Source organism: Amblyraja radiata, chromosome 2 (assembly GCF_010909765.2).
Source record: "Amblyraja radiata isolate CabotCenter1 chromosome 2, sAmbRad1.1.pri, whole genome shotgun sequence".
Taxonomy (NCBI): domain Eukaryota; kingdom Metazoa; phylum Chordata; class Chondrichthyes; order Rajiformes; family Rajidae; genus Amblyraja; species Amblyraja radiata.
In genome coordinates this window covers 21,439,359-21,461,432 of record NC_045957.1, presented here as the reverse complement: position 1 = coordinate 21,461,432, position 22,074 = coordinate 21,439,359, and the positions used below count along the sequence as shown (strand labels likewise).

The 22,074-nt window shown below is 39.5% G+C and overlaps 1 protein-coding gene across 2 annotated transcripts in view; it reads right to left on the bottom strand.

Moving 5' to 3' along the window:
• Positions 1–22,074, bottom strand: part of nfx1 (nuclear transcription factor, X-box binding 1) — a 52,657-nt gene that overhangs the window by 16,696 nt on the left and 13,887 nt on the right. The window contains exons 7-15 of one of the 2 annotated variants that reach the window (XM_033042877.1): positions 20,706–20,845; positions 16,168–16,267; positions 9,591–9,808; positions 7,986–8,083; positions 7,503–7,533; positions 4,964–5,046; positions 4,102–4,210; positions 2,584–2,703; positions 1,563–1,642 (exon numbers count right to left, since the gene is read on the bottom strand). In XM_033042877.1, coding sequence (XP_032898768.1) covers positions 1,563–1,642; positions 2,584–2,703; positions 4,102–4,210; positions 4,964–5,046; positions 7,503–7,533; positions 7,986–8,083; positions 9,591–9,808; positions 16,168–16,267; positions 20,706–20,845 — 979 coding nt within the window. The remainder of the gene's footprint in view (positions 1–1,562; positions 1,643–2,583; positions 2,704–4,101; positions 4,211–4,963; positions 5,047–7,502; positions 7,534–7,985; positions 8,084–9,590; positions 9,809–16,167; positions 16,268–20,705; positions 20,846–22,074) is intronic. The other variant, XM_033042883.1, reaches the window with a different exon arrangement.

Genomic DNA, 22,074 nt, shown 5'->3' with positions numbered 1-22,074 from the left:
AATTCCTTGTATGTTGCAAAACATACTTGGCTAATAAGTTACGATTATGATGGTTGGTGGGATAGATGCTGCTAGGTGATAAATCCTCCACAGATGCCGCTTGATCTGCTAAGTTCTTCCAGTGTTCTTTTTATTCCAGATACCAGCAACTGCAGTTTGTGTCTTCATGCTAAATCCAGCATGTTAGTGATGTTCGTAAATTTATTCTTAAAAATGAGTCAGACATGATTTTTTCACAAATTTCAGATGAGATTAAAAATGAAATGCTGGACAAAACCAGTAGGTCAGAGACAATTGCCAAGAAAGTTAGTGTTTCAGGCTGATGACCTTACATTAAAATGAAACATCAACTCTTTTTCATTTTACAGATGCTATCGGACCACATCACTGAGTATTTACAGCATTTTGTATTTTTTCAGATTTCCAGCTCCTGCCGTTTTTGCTACTACACTAATTAAGGCTGATTCGCTTAAACCAGTGCTTTTCTGTTCTAATGCTCAGTTACATTATCCCCGATTCCAATAAATTCCATGCAATGAGGATAAACAGACCATCTGTCCATTTCTCTCCACAAATGCTACCTGATCCACTTTTCCAATGAGGTTTTTATGCTCACGTTTCCAGCATCTGCAGTCTCTGGTGTCTGAATATTAAATTAATATTAACTGTCCAATGTCTTGGATTTTTAAATAATCTAATAACTTTTGAAATGTTCTACTTTAGTTGGTACAAATCCTGAATTTGAGTACTTCATAAAATGATAAATAAACCATTTGCAATTTTCCCATTTACTTAGAGTGGAAATGATTCAGCAGCCTATTAGTTCCTCAATGCCCACATATTTACTTTCAATTTATAATTTGGGAGAAGAACTTAATGTATAATATATTCCATTATATTCCAGGTATTTGTATTGTTTCTCTCTTATAAAAATGGATGCAAAGTATTCAATATCAACGTTTCTCTCATTGTGTGACACGGGACCGATACTCTATTCTCGTAAAACATGCATAAAAATCTGTGCTGCCTCAAAGTTCAGAGAGCCATACAACACGGGAACAGACAGATTTCACTATGAACATCAAGCATACACTAATTCCCATACTATGTCAACTCTCCCCAGATGTTACTTCCACTAAGAGCAATTTAGAGCAGTCAATTAACCCACCAAGCCACAATCATTTGGGATGTGAAAGGAGACCAGCACAGGATGTCTCAGTGATCGCTGGGAGAATGTGCAAATTTGACTTGGACAATACTGGAGGTCACTAATGAATCCGGAATGTAGGAATTTTGAGTTAGTCATCCAGTTTGATATCTCTTGCATTAGACTTAAAAAAATATTTTTATGCTTTTTGTTGTTATATATGGATCTCTCAGTTAGTTGGATCTCCACTTTCACTCAATTATATTTTGTGCCTGCAGGCACTAATATCACCAAAGCTACAGCCATATAAGGGAGGCGAATTTAGCAGTTTTCTTTTAAATGCATTAGAAAATGCATTGGATGTTGTGGAGGTCCAAATCTCACAGCAAGTCACATTTTCTTCAGCTATACTTACCTCATGTTTCCCCATGCACAACTTTTGAGTGAGGTAGGTACAAGGCGGGCATTTCTCTTCACAGTGGCAATTGTGGAACACTATAAATGCAGAAGGAAATGCACATGTATGACATCCTGAAGCATTTATGTACTTCGATACTTACTATAGTAAACAACAAAGGTTACAATTGAAGAGAATAATGTGAAAAGAATAAATATTTTTTAACATTTAACTCAACCTGCTTTTTGGAAACCTGGAAACTGGCTGCATATATCTTGTCTGTAGGGGACAATCGTATCAAGACATGGTGTGGGATTTGAATGCGACAGCCTGTATGATTGTGCTTTGCAGGAGAAAATCCTTCAACATCAGAACAGCATTGATTCCAAGTTATAAAGTAAGAGAGTCTCTTTAATCTTTAACAGAATGCAGTTTGGTGAGAATGTGGTTTTGTTTCAGAGGGCAAGGTTTGGAAAGAACATATGAATGACGACTGGTGCAAGCCTGTGAAGTAAGTGAGTGAATTGTCCACAGTTAATCCAGAGGGGCCACACAAGGAAGTGAAGTAAATACCAATAATTGTTAAGATAAAATAGAAGGAAAGGGACGGAAGACATTTGTCCAAAGAGAAAGTGGCTCCATAAACAGGTAATGGAAAGGTTCAATTAACTTTGAAAACACATCAGGGCAAGCAATAAATTTGCTATTTAATTCTGGATTAAACCCAAAATGATCTATGTAATGACACCCCACAACCTATCATACATAAATCAACTCATTCTGAACTCTGCTGTCTCCAGGTAATCTGTCCAAAGCCCCATTTTTTATGACATTGTGCTATCCTCACAAATCCCACATCTCTGCCCCTACCCTTCCAAGTCATGCTCAGTGCACGTTCCCATTGTTTCTCGTGATTTGTACAAATTCTTCTGTAAATTTATGGGGGTTTTTTTTTAAATTGTATGTGATGTTAACTTTAATACTGACAATAACAAAATGTTTGTAATTTAATAGACAGCTTGAAATTATTCATCCATACCTGGATGATCACACTCATGTTTCCTTATGCATGGGTTTTTGCACTCGGGAGGTCTGGTACCACAAGGCACTGGAGGATAGATTATAGATGCTCCACAATGACATGTCAGTTCATCAAAACCTAAACAGCAAACGATGAATTAGTTGTGGGAGAGCAACGTGATAACGCATGTAAAGTCAAATACTGGAAGCACATGTAGTTTACATATAAAAAGGATATATTTAATCAAAATAACGCAGTGAGGAAATTAAAGAATTACCAATACTTTTTTAATTTTCAGCAACATACGAAAGGAGACCATTCAAATTTTAACCAACTAGCTACACTTCTCTCTGGAACTGGCATATAAAATTGCAGAGATTTACTTTGGGAGATGATGTTGATATTTCAGGTGAATTGTGTGCGATGGATTTTGGAATTGTCTTGGCAAATGATAGTCCACATGAGAAGCCAAGTGGTATTCTTGGCCAGAAAAAAAAATTTAATTTAATTGTCCCGAAAGGCTTTACAGGGTTTGGCTAGCAAAAAGAAAGGTAAATTGTAATTGATTTTTATTGCAAAAGCATGTAAGCATAGCAACATCTAAGTAGAAAGAATCCTAGTGAGATCACATCTAGAATATTAGTTTGGTCTGGTCTCACTACCAAACGAAGGATATACTTGCACCAGAGGAGCACAATGAAGGTTCATCAGATTGATAGACTGATTCCTGGAATGGCAGGTTTACTGCATGAGGAAAGATCAAGTAGACTATGTTGTCCTAAGATAGAAGAACGGGAGATGACCTGACAGGGTGGGTGCAAAGCTGATGGTTCATTTGGCTGGGGTCTCTAGAAACTGGGGATGTAGCCTCGAAATAAGAGTCATCGTTTAGGAAAGAAACTTTTTTTGCCATTGGGTAGGGCTCTTACAATTGCTCTATCCAGGAGGGAACATGTGGTCACTCAATAACAAGAGATAAATATATTTTTAGACATTAGATAATCGAGCAAATTAAGGCTGAGATAAATCTGGTCTGCTTCTGTTTCTATCCCTTATGTTTTCAGACAAGGTTTCTTCTGCCTTCATTCCAGCTGTAGATTATACAGTGTATTCGAAGCATTAGCTTTATTTCAGACTATAAAGAACCTAAAAAATTAATGAAGGCCTTATTTACTGCTATAAGTAAATTGAAGATTGTGCCTCCTCAGATTCACAAATATTACCAATTCCTAATTCTGCAGTGTAACAGATTTAAAAGCTTAGAACACCTCCCAAGTCATTAAAAAGAGTACAAAATCCTGTGATGAAATTCTTCACAAATTGCAAAAAAAATAGTTATTACAATGGATAATCTGTCTCTTATTACCTTAATGCAATTTTAGACTGTACTTATCAAAATAGTTGCCCGGGATCAGTATTTGTTTTCCCAGTACGTGTTGGGCAAATTAAATATAAAACCCCTAATAAATTATTACATGGTTCATGGATATTAAATTAAAATAACAATGAAACCATCATTTATGACATCCTACGTACTACTTTGCCAGCAATTCTGACAGTTTCCACGGTGGCAAGGCTCTTCACACTTATGTTGTCCACAGTTAAGCTTGCGTCCACAGAGAAGAAGGCACTTGTGTTCAATGTCCTTGGGGAGAAAAATGAGAAGGGAATGAATCGATCATGTTACAAATGGCCTTACAATGTCTAAACTATTCCAAATTTAATATTCAATGAAGCAGAAAACAAGGGAGAACAAAGCAGTATGCAGCATCATGATCATACGAAGAGCTGAAAAGGTAGGCAGCACAGATGGAAAGTACGTTGATGTTGAGTAACAAAGGGTAAATGCTGGGACATGTCCTGCACCTTTGCCATTCTGCACATTTGCCACAACAGTCCAAATGCTCCAAATTAACAGTTTGCCGTAACTTTTTAACAGTTATTTTGTGTTATGCACATAATACATATTTTTGTTTTAGGAGTCATTCAGTATTTCTTTATTATTGTTATAAATGTGTTTCGATAAGCAATGAGTAGGTAGATACATCATAATGGTGAGCACAAAGAGATGAACATCACAAAAAAAGTAATTTGTGTTTTACTTTTTTTACTATGGAATAAATGAGTTCTCACAGTTTGTCCTGTTGTTTTCCTTAATTCCTGGTCTTATGGCTGATGCCAATGTAACAATTCAAATACATCAGAACTTTGGTTATGACTGCACTTGTCCAGTGATAAGGATCAATAACTGAAATTATTGTCCTTTGTCAAAAACTCATATACTATCAGAAAAGTTTATATTTATCATAATACATTATTTTGTCACTATATTTGGACTTTGTATTAAACAAATAAAACTAGCATTAATGACATCTCAAACATATTTTGTTCTACTTACCACACAACAAATTTCATTACACTTATGGCGGCCACAAGAACGCTTCTTATTACAGCGCTTGTCACATAAGAACAGCAGATCTGCTATACAAGAGAATTTATTTTTAGCATAGTGATATGATACAGGAGCTTCAAAAGACATAGTCCTACATAATGGATAATACTCTTCCAGTGGCACAATTACAGTCATTACAAGAAGATTAGTAACATCTGCAACAATGACAAAAAATATGTTGTAAAGCGATAGAAAGACTGACATTTGAATGCTAAAGTACGGGCAATCCTTCCATATTTCTCAACAAATACCCTAGTTAATTTGGTATTCGGTATATGAAGCAGAGCAAAATAAATTTAAATGTGTGCATTGTTATGCAAGATTTCATAAGAATATTAGTTGTGGATACTTAGAAATGTAATAAAACAGTTTTAAGAATGTTTCACTTTAAGCAGTATTTCCAAAATTAATCAACAAATCATAGAGCAGTTCAAGTAGAATGCATTAAAAAAAAATCCCCATCAGATCAGTACCCTGGATCCTCATGGTCGAAAACACAATAGGACTTTACTGCTGTCTGCAATTAGCTATAAATCTGCTCTGTACACAAGTCTTGATTGCACTTCTAAACTTTAGCAACATTAAAAAGAAACCCCCCAATATCCATTACATTTACATCAGATCATAATCAGTGAACATAATAATGGAAACTCAATGTGTGATGATGCCTGCTCTGTAAGTGGAGTTCATTTCTGTAATTCCGCTTACACCAGTCATAGAACAAGACAGCATGGAAACAGACCCTTCAGGCCATCTTATCCATGCCGACCAAGTTGGCATACTGAGCTAGTCCCATTTGCCTGTAATTGCCCATAGCTATCCAAAATCTTCCTATTCATAAATCTTGCAAGGTCCAAGCTAGGCGGCATTGCTTGGAAGTTGGTTGTGGGGTAAAAATAACACAAGTTACAGTGCATGCAAGCTTGAAGTTAAGTAATTGAATCATACAGTAAAGACAAAATCTCTTCGACCAAACTCATCCACACTGATCAAGATGCCTCAACTAGACTAGTCCCATTTACCCACATGTATCTGTCCAAATGTCTTTTAAATGTTCTTACTATATTTGCCTAAACTTCTTGCTCTGGCAACTCATTGAAAATGTTGTCCCTCGGGTTCCTATTAAAATGTTCTCCTCTCACCTTAAACCCCTCAACCTCCTGCGTTCCGACCTGTAGATCTGACCCACAAGTCCTGGCAACACATCTTCAATATTATTCTCTGCATCCTTTCCACCTTGATGGCATCTTTCCTACGGTAGGGTGACATCACAATACTCCCAGTGCGGCTTCACCAACTTTAACATAACGTCCTAACTTCTACACTCAGTTCCCTGAGTGTCAAAAACATTCTTCATCTATCTACCTGTGACACCACTTTCAGGGAACTATGTACATGTATTTGTAGATCCCGCTGCTCTACAACATTCCCCAGGGTCATGCTGTTCACTGTGAAAGTCCTATCCTAGTTTGACTTCCAAAATGCAACCCTTCACACTTGTATGACTTAAACTTCATTAACATTTTCCTGCCACACTTGGCCAGCTGGTCAAAATCTTGCTGTAATTTTTGATAACCATCTTCACTGCCTATGAAATCACCTATTTTTGTACTATCTGCAAACTTATTAATCATGCCTTGTACATTTTCACCAAAATTGTTGACAAACAGCAATGGGCGCACCACCGACCCCCGAGGCACACCACTGGCCACAGGCCTTCCATCACTAAGTTCTGCCTTCTATCATGAAGCCTATACTCTATCCCGTTATCCATGGATACAAAGCGATTAGTACATTCTTTCAGTTCTCCACAATAAATCCTTAATTAAACATTTACTGGATGGCATGAACAAAACTTTCAAAATTAATCTTTATACTATAAAACTCTGCTCAGAGGGACTGGATGGAGGAAATGTAATTCAACTGCCATGAGCACTTTTACATGAACAATTTCATAATAGCTCTGGAAGACACTTGGTTCATCTGAAAATCACATTCATAAAGTCATTGAGACCGACAGCATGGAAATAGACTCATTGTCTTGTATAGTCCACACTAACCAGTGCCCATCCATTTACACCAATGCTACATTAATCCCAGTTTTTAAAACGATTACTCCCATATTCTCATTAACTCCCTTCAGATTCTATTTATCCACATCCTAGTGACATTTTTGTAGTCTATCAACCCACACATCTTTGGGACATAGGAAGAAAAGCACAGGGAGAACGTGTAAACTCTACACAGACAGAAGCAGAGGTCAGGATTGAACCTGTGTCTCCGGTGCAGTGAGGCAGCAACGATACTTACTACATCACTTTGCTGTCAATATATCAGTTTGAGAAAGATAAATTTAAAATACAAACGTCCATTCATCCCATTTTAAATAACTTTAAATTAAAAAAATGGCAAGTTTCGAACATCTTTTTATCCAAATTAAAAGACACATGAAACAAAGAAAAGCTTTAGACATCCCAGAGCTTACCTTCCTTAGTGATATTGGCACAAGGAACATCCTATGGAGAAGATGACCAATCATTACTCAAGCTGAAATCTTAATATTGATTCAAAATTATTTTTATTGAACTATGCAGGCTAACTGCAAGATCATGAGCAACTAATATTCAAGTTATTTTTAGTCCCAAACCTTAAACCAAAGTTGGAGATTAATAGCAAATCTGATGTTATAATGGACAGTAATGCTAATTTAATTGGTGGCAATTTAATGTTTTTTTGGTTTAGACAGTTTATTAGAACTATTTACCATCTATAATTCTGTTAATTTCAGTAATTTAATGTGACACACTGCAGCTGATCTTGAATCTTCCTGCATCTCCTGCAGGTCATTCACCAAAATTAACAATATTATACAGATTTAATATTCAATTCCATAAGTGCCTTAGTATTGCTAATGATGCAAATAAATTTAAATTGATACATTACATTACACATCTATGCTTTTACTGACCTTTTTCTTAAACCCACACCGACAATTAATGTTTGAAGTTCCTGCACATGGTCCACATTCACCTTCATGGCACAGATCACTACAGGTATGAATTACATCTAGATTTCAAGTAAAAACAATGTATTAATTTCTACATGAAGCCTCATTTCGCAATGTCTGTGGTTAAGCATTCACCCGAATAACAGAGAGGAAGCATTATATTCAGAAAATAAATCGAATGATGGTATGCTAGTTCTGATCTCCCAGATTGATCTTTTCAGCACAAGGCTGATATATCTTCGCTACGATGAAGGGAAAATTAGTCTGAGGGTAGTCACCAAGTCACAACTCCTTGTAGCCGAGAAGCAGACCCTTCATTTTCTGAATGTCATAGAATGCAACTGCCATATGCCAAATACATTCAAAATAATGTTTGCTTAAGACTGTTAATGAACTGCATCAGATCCTGTCAATGTGTAGAAAGTTCACAATTTGGCCACATTTACTTGGATGACTGCTTCTAATGAGCACCTGAATTGGCTAATAAATTATACTGCCCTTTTGTTCAGGAATAAGTGATTATACTTTCAGTGGCAGTCTGCCCTTTTGATGTTCAGGGTTAAGTGATTATAGTTTGAATGGTAGCCTAGCCCAAGGTAGGCTCTGCATAAACCATAATAACTGTGTATTTTATTTCATGTGTTATATAAAAGTGTGAAAATACATTTTTAGTTCATTTATGTTTTGTACAGAAGGACAGTGGAGTTGTAGGCTTGTTAGCAGAAACATCCTCTTTAAAAATTTGGCATGTGATGGTGGGTATAGTATAGTCATTCATTTGATTTATTTTTGTTGTATTTTTGTAATATGCGGAGAGAATGGAACAGCTGGGCTTGTACACTCTGGAGTTAGAAGGTTGAGAGGGGATCTTATTGAAACATATAAGATTGTTAAGGGTTTGGACACGCTAGAGGCAGGAAACATGTTCCCCATGTTGGGGGAGTCCAGAACCAGGGGCCACAGTTTAAGAATAAGGAGTAAGCCATTTAGAGCGGAGACGAGGAAACACTTTTTCTCACAGAGAGTTGTAAGTCTGTGGAATTCTCTGCCTCAGAGGACGGTGGAGGCCGGTTCTCTGGATACTTTCAAGAGAGCTAGATAGGGCTCTTAAAGATAGCGGAGTCAGGGGATAAGGGGGGGGGGGGGGGGGGGGGGGGGGGGGGGAGGCAGGAACGGGGAACTGTTTGGGGATGATCAGCCATGATCACATTGAATGGCGGTGCTGGCTCGAAGGGCCGAATGGCCTACCCCTGCACCTATTGTCTATTTACATTAACCCTGTATAGGATTAAAATACAGAATTGCAGTATTCAGGCTACCAGCACAACCCTATTCCTATGGAAGCCAGATGGCTGAGAGTAAACTGTACATAGATTCGTCAAGATATTGAATCGTGAAAAGGTGAAAGTAAAAAATCTTTAATTAATAAACTTTAATAATTAAGATTTAAATCGTATTTTAAATATATTTCAGATTCAGATTCAACTTTAATTGTCATTGTCAGTGTATAGTACAGAGACAACGAAATGCAGTAGAACATAACTAAAAATAATCTATTCTCCTCACCATCAGAACGGCAGGGCAGGGGTTTGCAACAAGTCTTCCCACATGATGGCATTAGTTCGATGCAGTTCCTACGTTCAGGGTAACCAAGTTCTAAAAGCTTGGATAAAGGGGTTTGCCCACAAGGACAACTGTGCACCTGGTTTGGCAAGCGAGGACAGAGCTGACATGCAGATGGATGGCAGAACTGGAGACAATTATGGTTTCCACAGGTGAGCATCCTAAGAAAGTGAACATGTTTAGAATCCATGAAAATGTTTCAAGGTAAAATAGGGGGGTGCAAGAATTGCAACAGTCATGTTAACAGAATATACCAGTCTGATACTATCTTCAATACTGATAATCACAATGATAGGCCACATACATTATGAACATAAATTAGAACAATAGAAATGTAAAACCTTCAGCACATAATCTGCAGGATTAGTGCATGAAACCTGCATTTGTGGTAATAAAGTGTGACAAACTGAAAACTTTTCAAATCATTAATCTAATCACCTTTTCTAATAACAACATGGCACATGCAAGTAAACTTGGTAGATAACATTTCACAAAATTGTGAAGACATAAAATAATTTTGAAAAATTACATTGGAATGTTTTTCATCTCAAGAGTAATTACAATGACGAAGATGTGCAAATGGCACTTATCACCAAAATCAAAACAGAAATATCTGGAAATACTCAAGCCGTGGACTTTATGTGGAGAGAGAGAGAGAGAGAGAGAGAGAGTTTAGCAACTCAGGTCATAAGACATGGTCAAAGTTAGAATTCAAATAAGTTGAAGAAAAGGGAGAGGTTTGAATGCCTTTGTCAAGGTGGAGCTCAAGAGTAAAATGTTATCAATGCATAATACGCCATTCCCAGACTGCGTAAATCTGATCACCTGACAGTGCTTCGTTTCCTTGTTTACCAGTAGAAACTGAAGTGGGAGGATCGGGTACAGAAAGTTGAGCAGTGCTGGTCCGACAAACCAAATGACAAATGGTTTGAGTTGGTGGACTGGTCTCCGTATTCAAGGATTCAGCAGCTAACCTAGATGAATTTGCCATTGGTCTCACACTTCATCAGCACTGCATACCTAAGAGGAAGATACGTGTGCTCCCCAACTGAAAAACATACATGAAACTTGAGGTCCACTCACAGGTGAAGTTCAAATCTGCACCATTCAAATCAAATGATCCCGAGGGATATAAAAAATCTATCTGTTACCTTTGGGGAGCTATTAAGGATGCAGAGGAATTCTAAACCAAGCTGGAGTCTGGAGGAATAGACACAGATACCCCTAGATTACGGCAAGGTTTGCACGCCATAATGGGCTACAAAGCAAAATAAGGTGTTAAATGATGACTGCCCAGTGGCTCCAACATCCACCATCATGAGGAGGGTTGAGTCTGGTGAGTGTGCGCATTAACTCCAGCCTCACAGCCAGCCTTGATCCACTGCGATTTGCTTACCATCACAACAGGACCACAGCGAATGCCATCTCCATGGCCCTAGGCTCATCTTTGGAACACCTAATCAACAAAGACTCTTACGCTAGACTCCCATTTATCGACTAAAGTTCCGCCCTCAACACCATAATCCCATCCAAACTCATCACCATACTCCTGGATTTAGGAATCAGCACCGCCGTTTCCCCCCCCCCCACCACCCCCGTTGACATTGGATCAACTTTCAGATCCACAGACCACAATCAGTAAGGATAGGTGACAACACCTTCTCCACAATAATATCCCATAAGGATGCGTTCTCAATCCCCCACCATGCTCCCTATACACACATGACTGTGCGGCCAAAACGCCATCCAGACGTTTGCAGAAGACATCACTGTGGTGGGTCGAATTATAAACAATGATGTGACCGAGTATAGGAAGGAGTTAGAGAACTTAATAACATGATTCCAGAACAACACCCTCCTTCAATGTCAGAAAAATTGAGCTAGTTATCGACCTTAGGAAGTGTGGTGGAGTACATGCTCCAATCAGCATAAATGATGCTGATGCAGAAATGGTTGAGAGCTTCATGTTCCTTGCTGCTAATATCACCAACGAACTGTCATGGACCACCCTATGTTCACCTATTACCAGCCATGCTCTGTCCTGCCCCTCCTCTCTCTCAGCTTTCTTATTCACAACCCCCCCCCCCCAACCAGTCTGAAGAGGAGTTATGCAAACTATCCATGTTCTCCAGGGATGATAGATGGGTAGACACAAAGCGCTGGAGTAACTCAGCGGAACAGGTAGCATCTCTGGATAGAAGGAATGGGTGACGTTACAGGTCGAGGCCCTTATTCAGACCTGACAGAAGACTTCTTCTTCAGATGGTCTGAAACAGTAGGTATGTTGCAAAGCCTACCTGAAGCGTCTTTGAAAATCTGCCGTTGCGGGTGTGCGCGATTTTGGCGCCGTTTAGAGGGGGGCGGGTTTAAAACGCGATTTTCTCTAGGCTGTTCAAATCGAAGATGTTCAGCCTAGTTAATTATTAACGAAAAATCGCTGGAAGACCCCGTCGCAAAAGCTATTATTAGGTTTAAAGGCCTCGTATAATAGTTATAGTAGTTTAAAAATCAATCTCTAAACCCGCGACCGCCAGCAACCGCAGAGTCTCATAAAGCAAATAGCAGAAGTTAGGTTGTATATTTTTACATTAAAAAGGGCTTCTAAAGATCCCTTTATACAAAATTTAATATTGCGAGTAGCTCAATTTGGCCCCATTATATCGCGCAGTATTTTTCTGGGCATTTGGGGCACAAATCTACCGCAATGTGAACGTTCTAAACCAGCGCGTTCCACAGGGACCCACTAGAAAGCTGATTTAAATGGGCATTTATTTACAGCAATTGAACACTGAATTCCTTCCATTTGGTCTATAAATTAATGTAAATGAGATTTAAAAATCATGTTTTATTGTGAATTATTTGTGAATATTATTTGGACATTTAGGCTATTTAAAAATGTTAATAATTTATTAAGAAATGGATAGATGTTTAGATCTAGTAATTGAAGTCTGAAATTAGCTACAATTAGGTAACTAACTAATTATATGCTTTAATTTCAGGTCATCCAAGTAAGATTATTTTATATTTGTTTCAGAATGCTTCAATCTATGATAACTGAAAATTTCATTCAGTTCTCTTAATTTTTAAGAAAGTTATGGGCTTTTGACTGTTCACGATCACAACTTTTTTGTTATGTCCATAGAAAATCAATAGGGAACAAGATGCTCATTTCCGAGTATGAAAATGGCCATAACTTTTTAAATACTTGAGATATGAAAGTGAATTAGGTGTCAAATTAAACTTATTTTTATGCTTTATCTGATGGGATAAATTACAGACTTGATTTTTAAAATCTCAAAATTTTGTAACATTGCTAGAAACAGGGTCTCGACCCAAAAAGACACCCATTCCTTCTATGCACAGACCTTGCCTGTACCCACTGAATTACTGCAGCATTTTCTGTCTATATAACGCATGTCTCCAATGAATCTTACAAACATTCTACAGAAGCACCACAGAAAGCATACTTGTCAGGTTGCATAACATCCTGGTTGGGGAACTGCCCAAGACCTCACAAAATTACAGTGTTGTAGATTCCATCACAGACCAGACTTCCCACCATTGACTCCATCTACACTTCACACTACTTTGGAACAGCAACCAAACATAATCAAAGACTTGTCCTACCCAAGGTAGACACAAAATGCTGGAGTAACTCAGTGGGTCAGGCAGCATCTCTGGAGAGAAGGAATGGGTGACGCTTCAGGTCGAGACCCTTCTCCACCCTAATCATTCCTTCTTCTCACTACTCCCATCCTACAGATGATACTCCCATCCTACAGATGATACAGAAACTTGAAAGCACACATCACCAGACTCAAGAACAGCTTCTTCCCCTCTGTTATCAGGCTTCTGAACGGTCCTTCCATAAGCTAGGGTACTGTCCGATTCATATCTACCCCATTGCGGACATTGGACTTTGTCTATGGAACTGATGCACTACAATGCCGAGAACTTATCTTCCCCTTGTTCCATCTATTATACTCGAGTATGACGATTCTATTTATGTATAGTATTATATGATCTGTTTGGATAGAACGTAAAACAAGATTTCCACTGTACTTTGGTGCATGTAATATTAATAAACCTAAACCCGAGTTGGTGCTGATGAATAGTGAAGCTGAACAGAATGTCTGTGTCTTTTATTAAAACTTTATCACCCACAATGGCTTCATTTTACCCTTTTTGTTTTAGCTGAGTGTTAACCAAAACTAATTTTAGAAGTCACAATTCTTTCCTTAAGGAAGACATTTAACTATGCAGCTTACTATAGATATTAATTTGTTCTTTTCACCCGTTCCTCTTCACTGCAACCTAAAATTGATATGATTTCCAACTTTTTCCAGTTAGGTTCAAGGGCTAATAAAGGAGAGCAAGAAACAGAGATCTGGTGGTTAAATAGGAATTTGGTTTAAGTAAGGAGATGGAGAATTTAAAAAGTAATTGTTACACAAGATAATTTGATTACAACACATGATAATCAAATAGTAACTAACATATAATGTTCTGGGGTAACTCAGCAGGTCACATAGCATCTGTGGAGGGAATGGACAGATGATGTTTCGGGTCTGGACTCTTGTTCAGACCCAACCCGAAATGTCGCCTGTCCATTCCCACCACGGATGTTGCCTGGTTAGTTGAGTTACTCCAGCTCTTTGTGTTTTGCTCAAGATTCATGCATGTATAATCAATTAATATTTAAAGAATATCCTTTATTTATTGAATTAGTTTGATAATATTTGATTGCTGGGAAAAACTTCAGCTGGATGAGCTTATGCTGAGACTGAGCAACAGCTGGAGTCACTACTGTACCTCCATGAGGTTGAGTATTTTTCAAGAATATAGGTGAGATGGAGTGTGACATTTTGATACTGCGTAAGGGGATAAGAATCCTGAGAGCACCTTGATTTCAAACCCTATGTAGTTCGGATTACTGATTAAAGTAATGTAGACCGAGCGAAGAGCATTACACGGAGTTTATGTAGTTGCAGAAATAATTTATGATGGCATATTGCTTCCTTAGCACCAGGTTCAAAGAATTTTACAATGCAATTGCAGAAAATCCTGGAGTTGGAGAGTAAACAGCAATAAATTGTAATCCACGTTGGTATCAAACATGCGAGTGTGTAGAGCAATAAAAAGAAAATACAGATAGATGAGGGATAACTTTAGATTTCAAAGATGCCATGTTCTCGGGTAGGCAAGAGCAGTACGGATCTAATGGAGCTGGGATTAATGCCCATGGAGGAAGGTTCATTGACACCACGAAGTAGATTTAAACTAACATGACAGGAGATGGGGCAGAGGAAGTCAGCAAAAAAAGTATAAATCAAGAGCAACAAAATGCTGCAGAACAAGAAACAAGGTTTTGGGGTAGAAGCAGATCGAGAGAGAGTACAAGACAGTCAAAGATATGCTGTGACAACACAATTGAAAGAAGCATATTAAAAAGGTTGGTGCAATTAACTACTTGGGAATGAATTACAGTGTCTATAACAGACATGGTAAAAATGGGCACAGTTAGGTTCTAAATATTCTTGGATACAAAGTATTCAGACAAGATAGGAAAAGAAGAAAATAGATAACAGTGGCAATGTTGATTGAGGAGAATACTATAGTGTCAAAAAGTAAGGGATGATGTGCTGGAAAAATCATGCAGAAAATCTGTTTGGAATTAAAAAGAAAAGGTTATGGCACTGGGAAAGTTTTATGAACCAGCAACAGGCAGGAAGGATATCGAGGTGCACATTTTCAGGAGTATGGGGAAGTGTAAAAGCTTTAGAGTACACAGCAGTAATATTTTGGCCCAATGAGGAAAGTAACAATGTTAGACTTGATTTTAAAAAGAGCCAGGCTAAACTGAGCAAGCATCAATGCAGGAACACCCAGTAGTGAGCAACCATAATACCTTAAGGTTTAAAATAGCTATGCCAAAGAATACAGTTCACTCTGAAGTAAAAACTGCTAACTGTAGTAGGGCCTGTTTGAATGGGATGAAAATGTTCTGGGAAAAGGTTAGCTGTCAAAAGGGAGCTGCATAAATATCTAAAGGGTATTTAGATATTTGCAGATCTCTGGTGTGAGAGACACAGAGAGGGGATGCAGTTGGCAGCAGACAAGTAAGAGTCAGATAAAGAAAAGGTGAACAAGAATTATTTAGAAGGGAGAAAAAGATAAGAACAAGGACATACTTAGGCTTGAGCTTGAAGAAGGAAGAAACAGTCCGAAAAATCCTCGCTACAGTGGTAGAAATGACTTCTACTTTCAAACCCTCATTATAAAACAACACATTCCTTGATTCATTGTAAGCATTGCCTCAGAAAAATCCCCTACATTAAATTATTAAAGTTAGAGTCAGATAGAGCTCTTAAAGATAGCGGAGTCAAGGGATATGGGGAGAAGGCAGGAACGGGATACTGATTAGCCATGATCACAGTGAATGGCGGTACTGGCTCGAAGGGCCGAATGGCCTACTCCTGCACCTATTGTCCATTATTGAAAAAAAGTACAATCTACTTACTTCGCACAAGGTTCCTGACATGAAAAGTAGCCTTTGCCATCGAATGATTCTTCATCAGTCCCACAAAGCACCTCTCGAAAAATGTTTTCACAGAAGCAGGCTGGAAAGAGGCAAACAAACAAGAATCTTAACACTACAGGTTCAGCTGCTGTTTCCCTAGTCTGCAAAGTAGAACATTACTGAATTACTGTACCTCAACAGCTTCATAATGCAGAATAGAACTTGAAGAAATTGAAGCACCATGGTGTTCAAGTCTTCTCAGCCCATGTTTTCATTCCATCAGTCTCTTTCTACTGGTCTTCATTTACATACATCAGCATGTTAATCTATTTATTTCTCTCTCGGGTACATTAACGCTGTTTGTCTTCATTGCTCTGTACAGTGCAATGTTCCACATTCCACATTCCCTCTGGCTAACGTATTTTCTTATGGATTAATGGTGACCACTTTATATGCTACATCATCCATCCAAAAGAAAGTACTTTTATCAGGACCGATCTGGTTTTCTCCACGTAAGTCCTAGTTTCTAGCATTTGAGCCAGAAGCAACAATGTTCTGCTAAAGCACATCATACTTAACCATAATATATATATGAATAGTGAATTTGAGTGAGTCAAGGAAAAAGGCGCAGTTATATATTTAAAAAGCTCAAATAAATAACATGGAACAGTACAAGAAAAGCAATGTGTTGTAGCTGCAATATGTGAGAACTGATTACACATCAAGTTCCCTGGAAACCAATCTGTAGCTTGAGGAATGGTGCCTCAGAGTTGTTTATCTAGATTCTGGCATTTGGTCACTGAAAAGCATCAGGACAGCAGAAAAGTAACTGGGATGTGTTGTTCCAAGAGACAGCCACAACCTTGTGATAAAATAAATGATAAGTCAAAAGGAAAAAGATGGCAAGACTGTAAGTGAAGTAGATATGGGGATCTTGAATGTAGCACTGGAGAAGAATCGCATCTTGCACTTGTTCAGAAATACAGTAGTGATAGGGCATGGTACAGTTCGGGGAATAGATTCTGTTCTCTGCAGTTATGCACGAGTGCTGAAGGCCTGTATGGTGCCAGAATCAATGATATCTCCTTATAACTGGTCAGAAATTTGGAGTGGAATAAGAAAGATCCACTTGCCAAATTCGATCCAGAAATCAATGACTGAGATAGGAGTAAAAGGATGGTTCTGCTGATGTAGTGTAAGCAGCTTGGGTCCAAATTTAAAAAGCAGAACATAAAGGTAAAGATCTTGGATTAGACTAAGCCAAATGCAAATTGATACAAACTCAATAAGATTAAAAACCTGAATGCATGGCTCAAAGACTGGTGCGGACTATGTGGGATTCAATTCATTGTGCACTGGCACCAATATTAGGGAAGGAGATAGCTGCTTAATTTGAATGGGCTTTACTGGGAATGGGCTATTAGATAGAATGATCATGATTGTGGATAAGGCTTTAAACTAGGGACGGTTCTGGTGAGAGGATATTTAGAAAGTTAAACAGAAAGGACGAGGCAACAGTGCAGGGTGGTGAAAAAGTCAATAGCTCCAGAAATAGTGGATGCATTAGTAATAATCTTTCAAAACTCTTTAGATTCTGGAGTAGTTCCTGAGGATTGGCGGGTAGCAAACGTAACCCCACTTTTTAAGAAGGGAGGGAGAGAGAAAACGGGGAATTACAGACCAGTTAGTCTAACATCGGTAGTGGGGAAACTACTAGAGTCAGTTATTAAAGATGGGATAGCAGCACATTTGGAAAGTGGTGAAATCATTGGACAAAGTCAGCATGGATTTACAAAAGGTAAATCATGTCTGACGAATCTTATAGAATTTTTCGAGGATGTAACTAGTAGCGTGGATAGGGGAGAATCAGTGGATGTGGTGTATCTGGACTTCCAGAAGGCTTTCGACAAGGTCCCACATAAGAGATTAGTATACAAACTTAAAGCACACGGCATTGGGGGTTCAGTATTGATGTGGATAGAGAACTGGCTGGCAAACAGGAAGCAAAGAGTAAGAGTAAACGGGTCCTTTTCACAATGGCAGGCAGTGACTAGTGGGGTACCGCAAGGCTCAGTGCTGGGACCCCAGCTATTTACAATATATATTAATGATCTGGATGAGGGAATTGAAGGCAATATCTCCAAGTTTGCGGATGACACTAAGCTGGGGGGCAGTGTTAGCTGTGAGGAGGATGCTAGGAGACTGCAAAGTGACTTGGATAGGCTGGGTGAGTGGGCAAATGTTTGGCAGATGCAGTATAATGTGGATAAATGTGAGGTTATCCATTTTGGTGACAAAAACAGGAAAGCAGACTATTATCTAAATGGTGGCCGACTAGGAAAAGGGGAGATGCAGCGAGACCTGGGTGTCATGGCACACCAGTCATTGAAAGTAGGCATGCAGGTGCAGCAGGCAGTGAAGAAAGCGAATGGTATGTTAGCTTTCATAGCAAAAGGATTTGAGTATAGGAGCAGGGACGTTCTACTGCAGTTGTACAGGGTCTTGGTGAGACCACACCTGGAGTATTGCGTACAGTTTTGGTCTCCAAATCTGAGGAAGGACATTATTGCCCTAGAGGGAGTGCAGAGAAGGTTCACCAGACTGATTCCTGGGATGTCAGGACTGTCTTATGAAGAAAGACTGGATAGACTTGGTTTATACTCTCTAGAATTTAGGAGATTGAGAGGGGATCTTATAGAAACTTATAAAATTCTTAAGGGGTTGGACAGGCTAGATGCAGGAAGATTGCTCCCGATGTTGGGGAAGTCCAGGACAAGGGGTCACAGCTTAAGGATAAGGGGGAAATCCTTTAAAACCGAGATGAGAATAACTTTTTTCACACAGAGAGTGGTGAATCTCTGGAACTCTCTACCACAGAGGGTAGTCGAGGCCAGTTCATTGGCTATATTTAAGAGGGAGTTAGATGTGGCCCTTGTGGCTAAGGGGATCAGAGGGTATGGAGAGAAGGCAGGTACGGGATACTGAGTTGGATGATCAGCCATGATCATATTGAATGGCGGTGCAGGCTCGAAGGGCCGAATGGCCTACTCCTGCACCTAATTTCTATGTTTCTATGTCTATGTTTCTATCCATTGTGCATCAGGAAGGGGCTGAGCAAAACGACATAAGAGCATAGCAACAGCAAGGGTATAAATACACACATGTGGGCACTAGGGTTGGTGATACATCAAAAATAATTAAAAACATTAAAATGAAGTAAAATAAATCAATCCTTCCTTTTGATGAGGATTTAAATGTTTGATTACTGTGACGGATTACCGCATTCACATGCCAGCCCCACCTTGCATAAAGCAAAGGTTTGTGCTTCTGCAGCTTTAACCTCAGCAAGCCATCCCTCCATTCCTGAAAGTCTGGCGATGGAGCAGTTAGTCAAATGTATGCACATCTGACTTAGCTCATCTTGGGTTTCTGCATTTGATTGCAGATGTGTCCAGTCTCAGGTGTGATACACTAATATCCGCTATCTGTGTTTCCCTTTGGACTCATTTGGGAATCAATCAGCATGATCAAGCCTACTCTTTGGTTACTTTTCAGTTATCTCTCAACTCTCTACCCACTCTATGCATTTTATAATTTGATATTAGGTTCATCAGCCTCCAATGTTTCGGAAAAAAAACCGATCCAAATTTGTGCAAATGGCTAATAAATCCCAATTCAGTTATTAATACTTATTTTACTAAGTAGGTAACAAGGTACTTAAACATTTATTTATCCTGTCTATACTCTCTTAAGGCCTCTTTGCTTCCTTCTTATAACCCACTTTCATTAATGAAATTGGGACACTTTTGCTGCTTCATCCAACTCAATAACATAAATTGTGAACTGCATCCTACTGTATCCCGCATATTACAGCCTCCTGACTTTAAAGTGACGCGCCTGTTCCTACTGTCCTTTTTGTCCATAAATCAATCCTTAATCCTTACGTGTACATCACCGATAATCTCTCTCAGAGTTAGAATTGTCCTTTGTATGACACCTTATTGAGGTCTGAAAGCCTAAATGCATCATATCTGCTGATTTCCACTCATGGAGTCATGCAGCAAGGAACAAGGCCCAACTGGTCCACTTGCCCACGTCAACAAAGACGGCCCATCTACATTTGTCTCACCAGCCTGCATTTTGTTTTCTAAGTGATCTGTTATCACTTCTAGCATCCTGTTTCTCACATCATGCGAACTGGACTGTAGTTCCCTGATTTTTATTTCTCTCCTTTGCTTTTACAGTGGGGTTACATTTGTTATATTCCTATCTTTGTGAGAATCATTCTAGAATCTACAAAGGCAGGTGTGGAAATCTAGCAAAAAAAAAGAAACAGAATTTGGATACATAATTATAGTTCAGAATCTCTGATAATATCTAAATTAATGAAAATGAAAGAATGACAAAACATTTGAAAACTTCTCTAACTCTGACCCAATCCGCTACTGCAATGGCCGATTCCTAAATAACTAGCTGTTAAAAGTCTACCATGCAGCCAATTGATAATTGTTTGAGTGATAAGGTCTGGGGCCACCTACCTTGTTGAACTGTAAGTGGACATGACTGGCACTTTCCTGTATGGCAAACTTGAACACATGTATGCTTTCCACAATTCAATTGATTTCCACATATGTTTTTGCACTGAATGGTTCCAGGCTGACCACAGCGAACTGACTGACTGTTGGAAAGAGAAACATTTAAACAAAATAAACATAATGGAATATTAATACATTACAAATTAGTGACTGAAATTTTTGTTTTTAAAAAGTTGCATTTAATTGTTATTTTAAGGAAGTCTACAAGAATATCATTAATGCAACAGAATAACTATGGACTAATGGAATAGGACTACTTTATTAATAGTCACATGCGACTAGGCAGTGAAATTCTTTGCTTGCATACCCGATGTACACAAATAGCAGTCACCTACGGCGTTGGCAAAGTTACAAAGCACACCGGCTCCTCCTTTAGTTTCCCCCCCCAAAGTCCCCATTGACCTTCCAAATTGTCTATTGTTCTTCTCCCCCCTTCACGGCAGTCCCCCCACGCCGGGTCCCCCATTGTTCTTCCCCCCATCTCCTTCACGGCGGTCCCCCCACGCCGGTTCCCCCATTGTTCTTCCCCCCATCTCCCTCACGGCAGTCCCCCCACGCCGGGTCCCCCTTTGTTCTTCCCCCCATCTCCCTCACGGCGGTCCGCTCTTGCCGGATCCTCCATTGTTCTTCCCCTTCCCCCCCCCTCACGGTGGTCTTCCACGCTCTCATCGACCGGCGACCGAGGGTCGACCCACGAGGCATCGCTGCCGCCATGAAGCTTCACCACCGCTGAGGCCCCATCGTCGCGAGGCTTCACTGTCGCTGAGGCTTCACTGCTGCCAAAGCCTCACCACTGTCGACGCCCCACTTCACGCCTCCGTGGTGCCAACCCGGGCCCCAGCCGCAGACTCTGTTGGCCGCTCCGCTGACCGGACTCCGACCCGCGAGGCCACGACCGGGCGCCAAACCAGGCGTCGACGCGGCAATCCGGGAGGCATCGAGACTGCAGCGTCTCGATAAAGGCCTCCGGCCGCGTTCCCAGTCCACAGCCAATGCAATTAAAGGACTCATGTACCAGAACAAAATGCCCATGTATCTGTACACTGTAAATGGCTCGACAGTAATCATATATTGTCTTTCCGCTAACTGGTTAGCACAAAACAAACGCTTGTCACTGTACCTCGGTACATGTAACAATAAACTAAACTAAACATAAGTGCTATGATAAATATGCAGGATTAACTTGCACTGGTTTATAAATATATTAGACTAAGTGGGATCCCAGTCACACAGGAGGCCTGACCCCCCAACGCAACCCATTCCCCAACACAATATTCCACCACTCACCCATAGCCCCTAACCGCACAGGCGC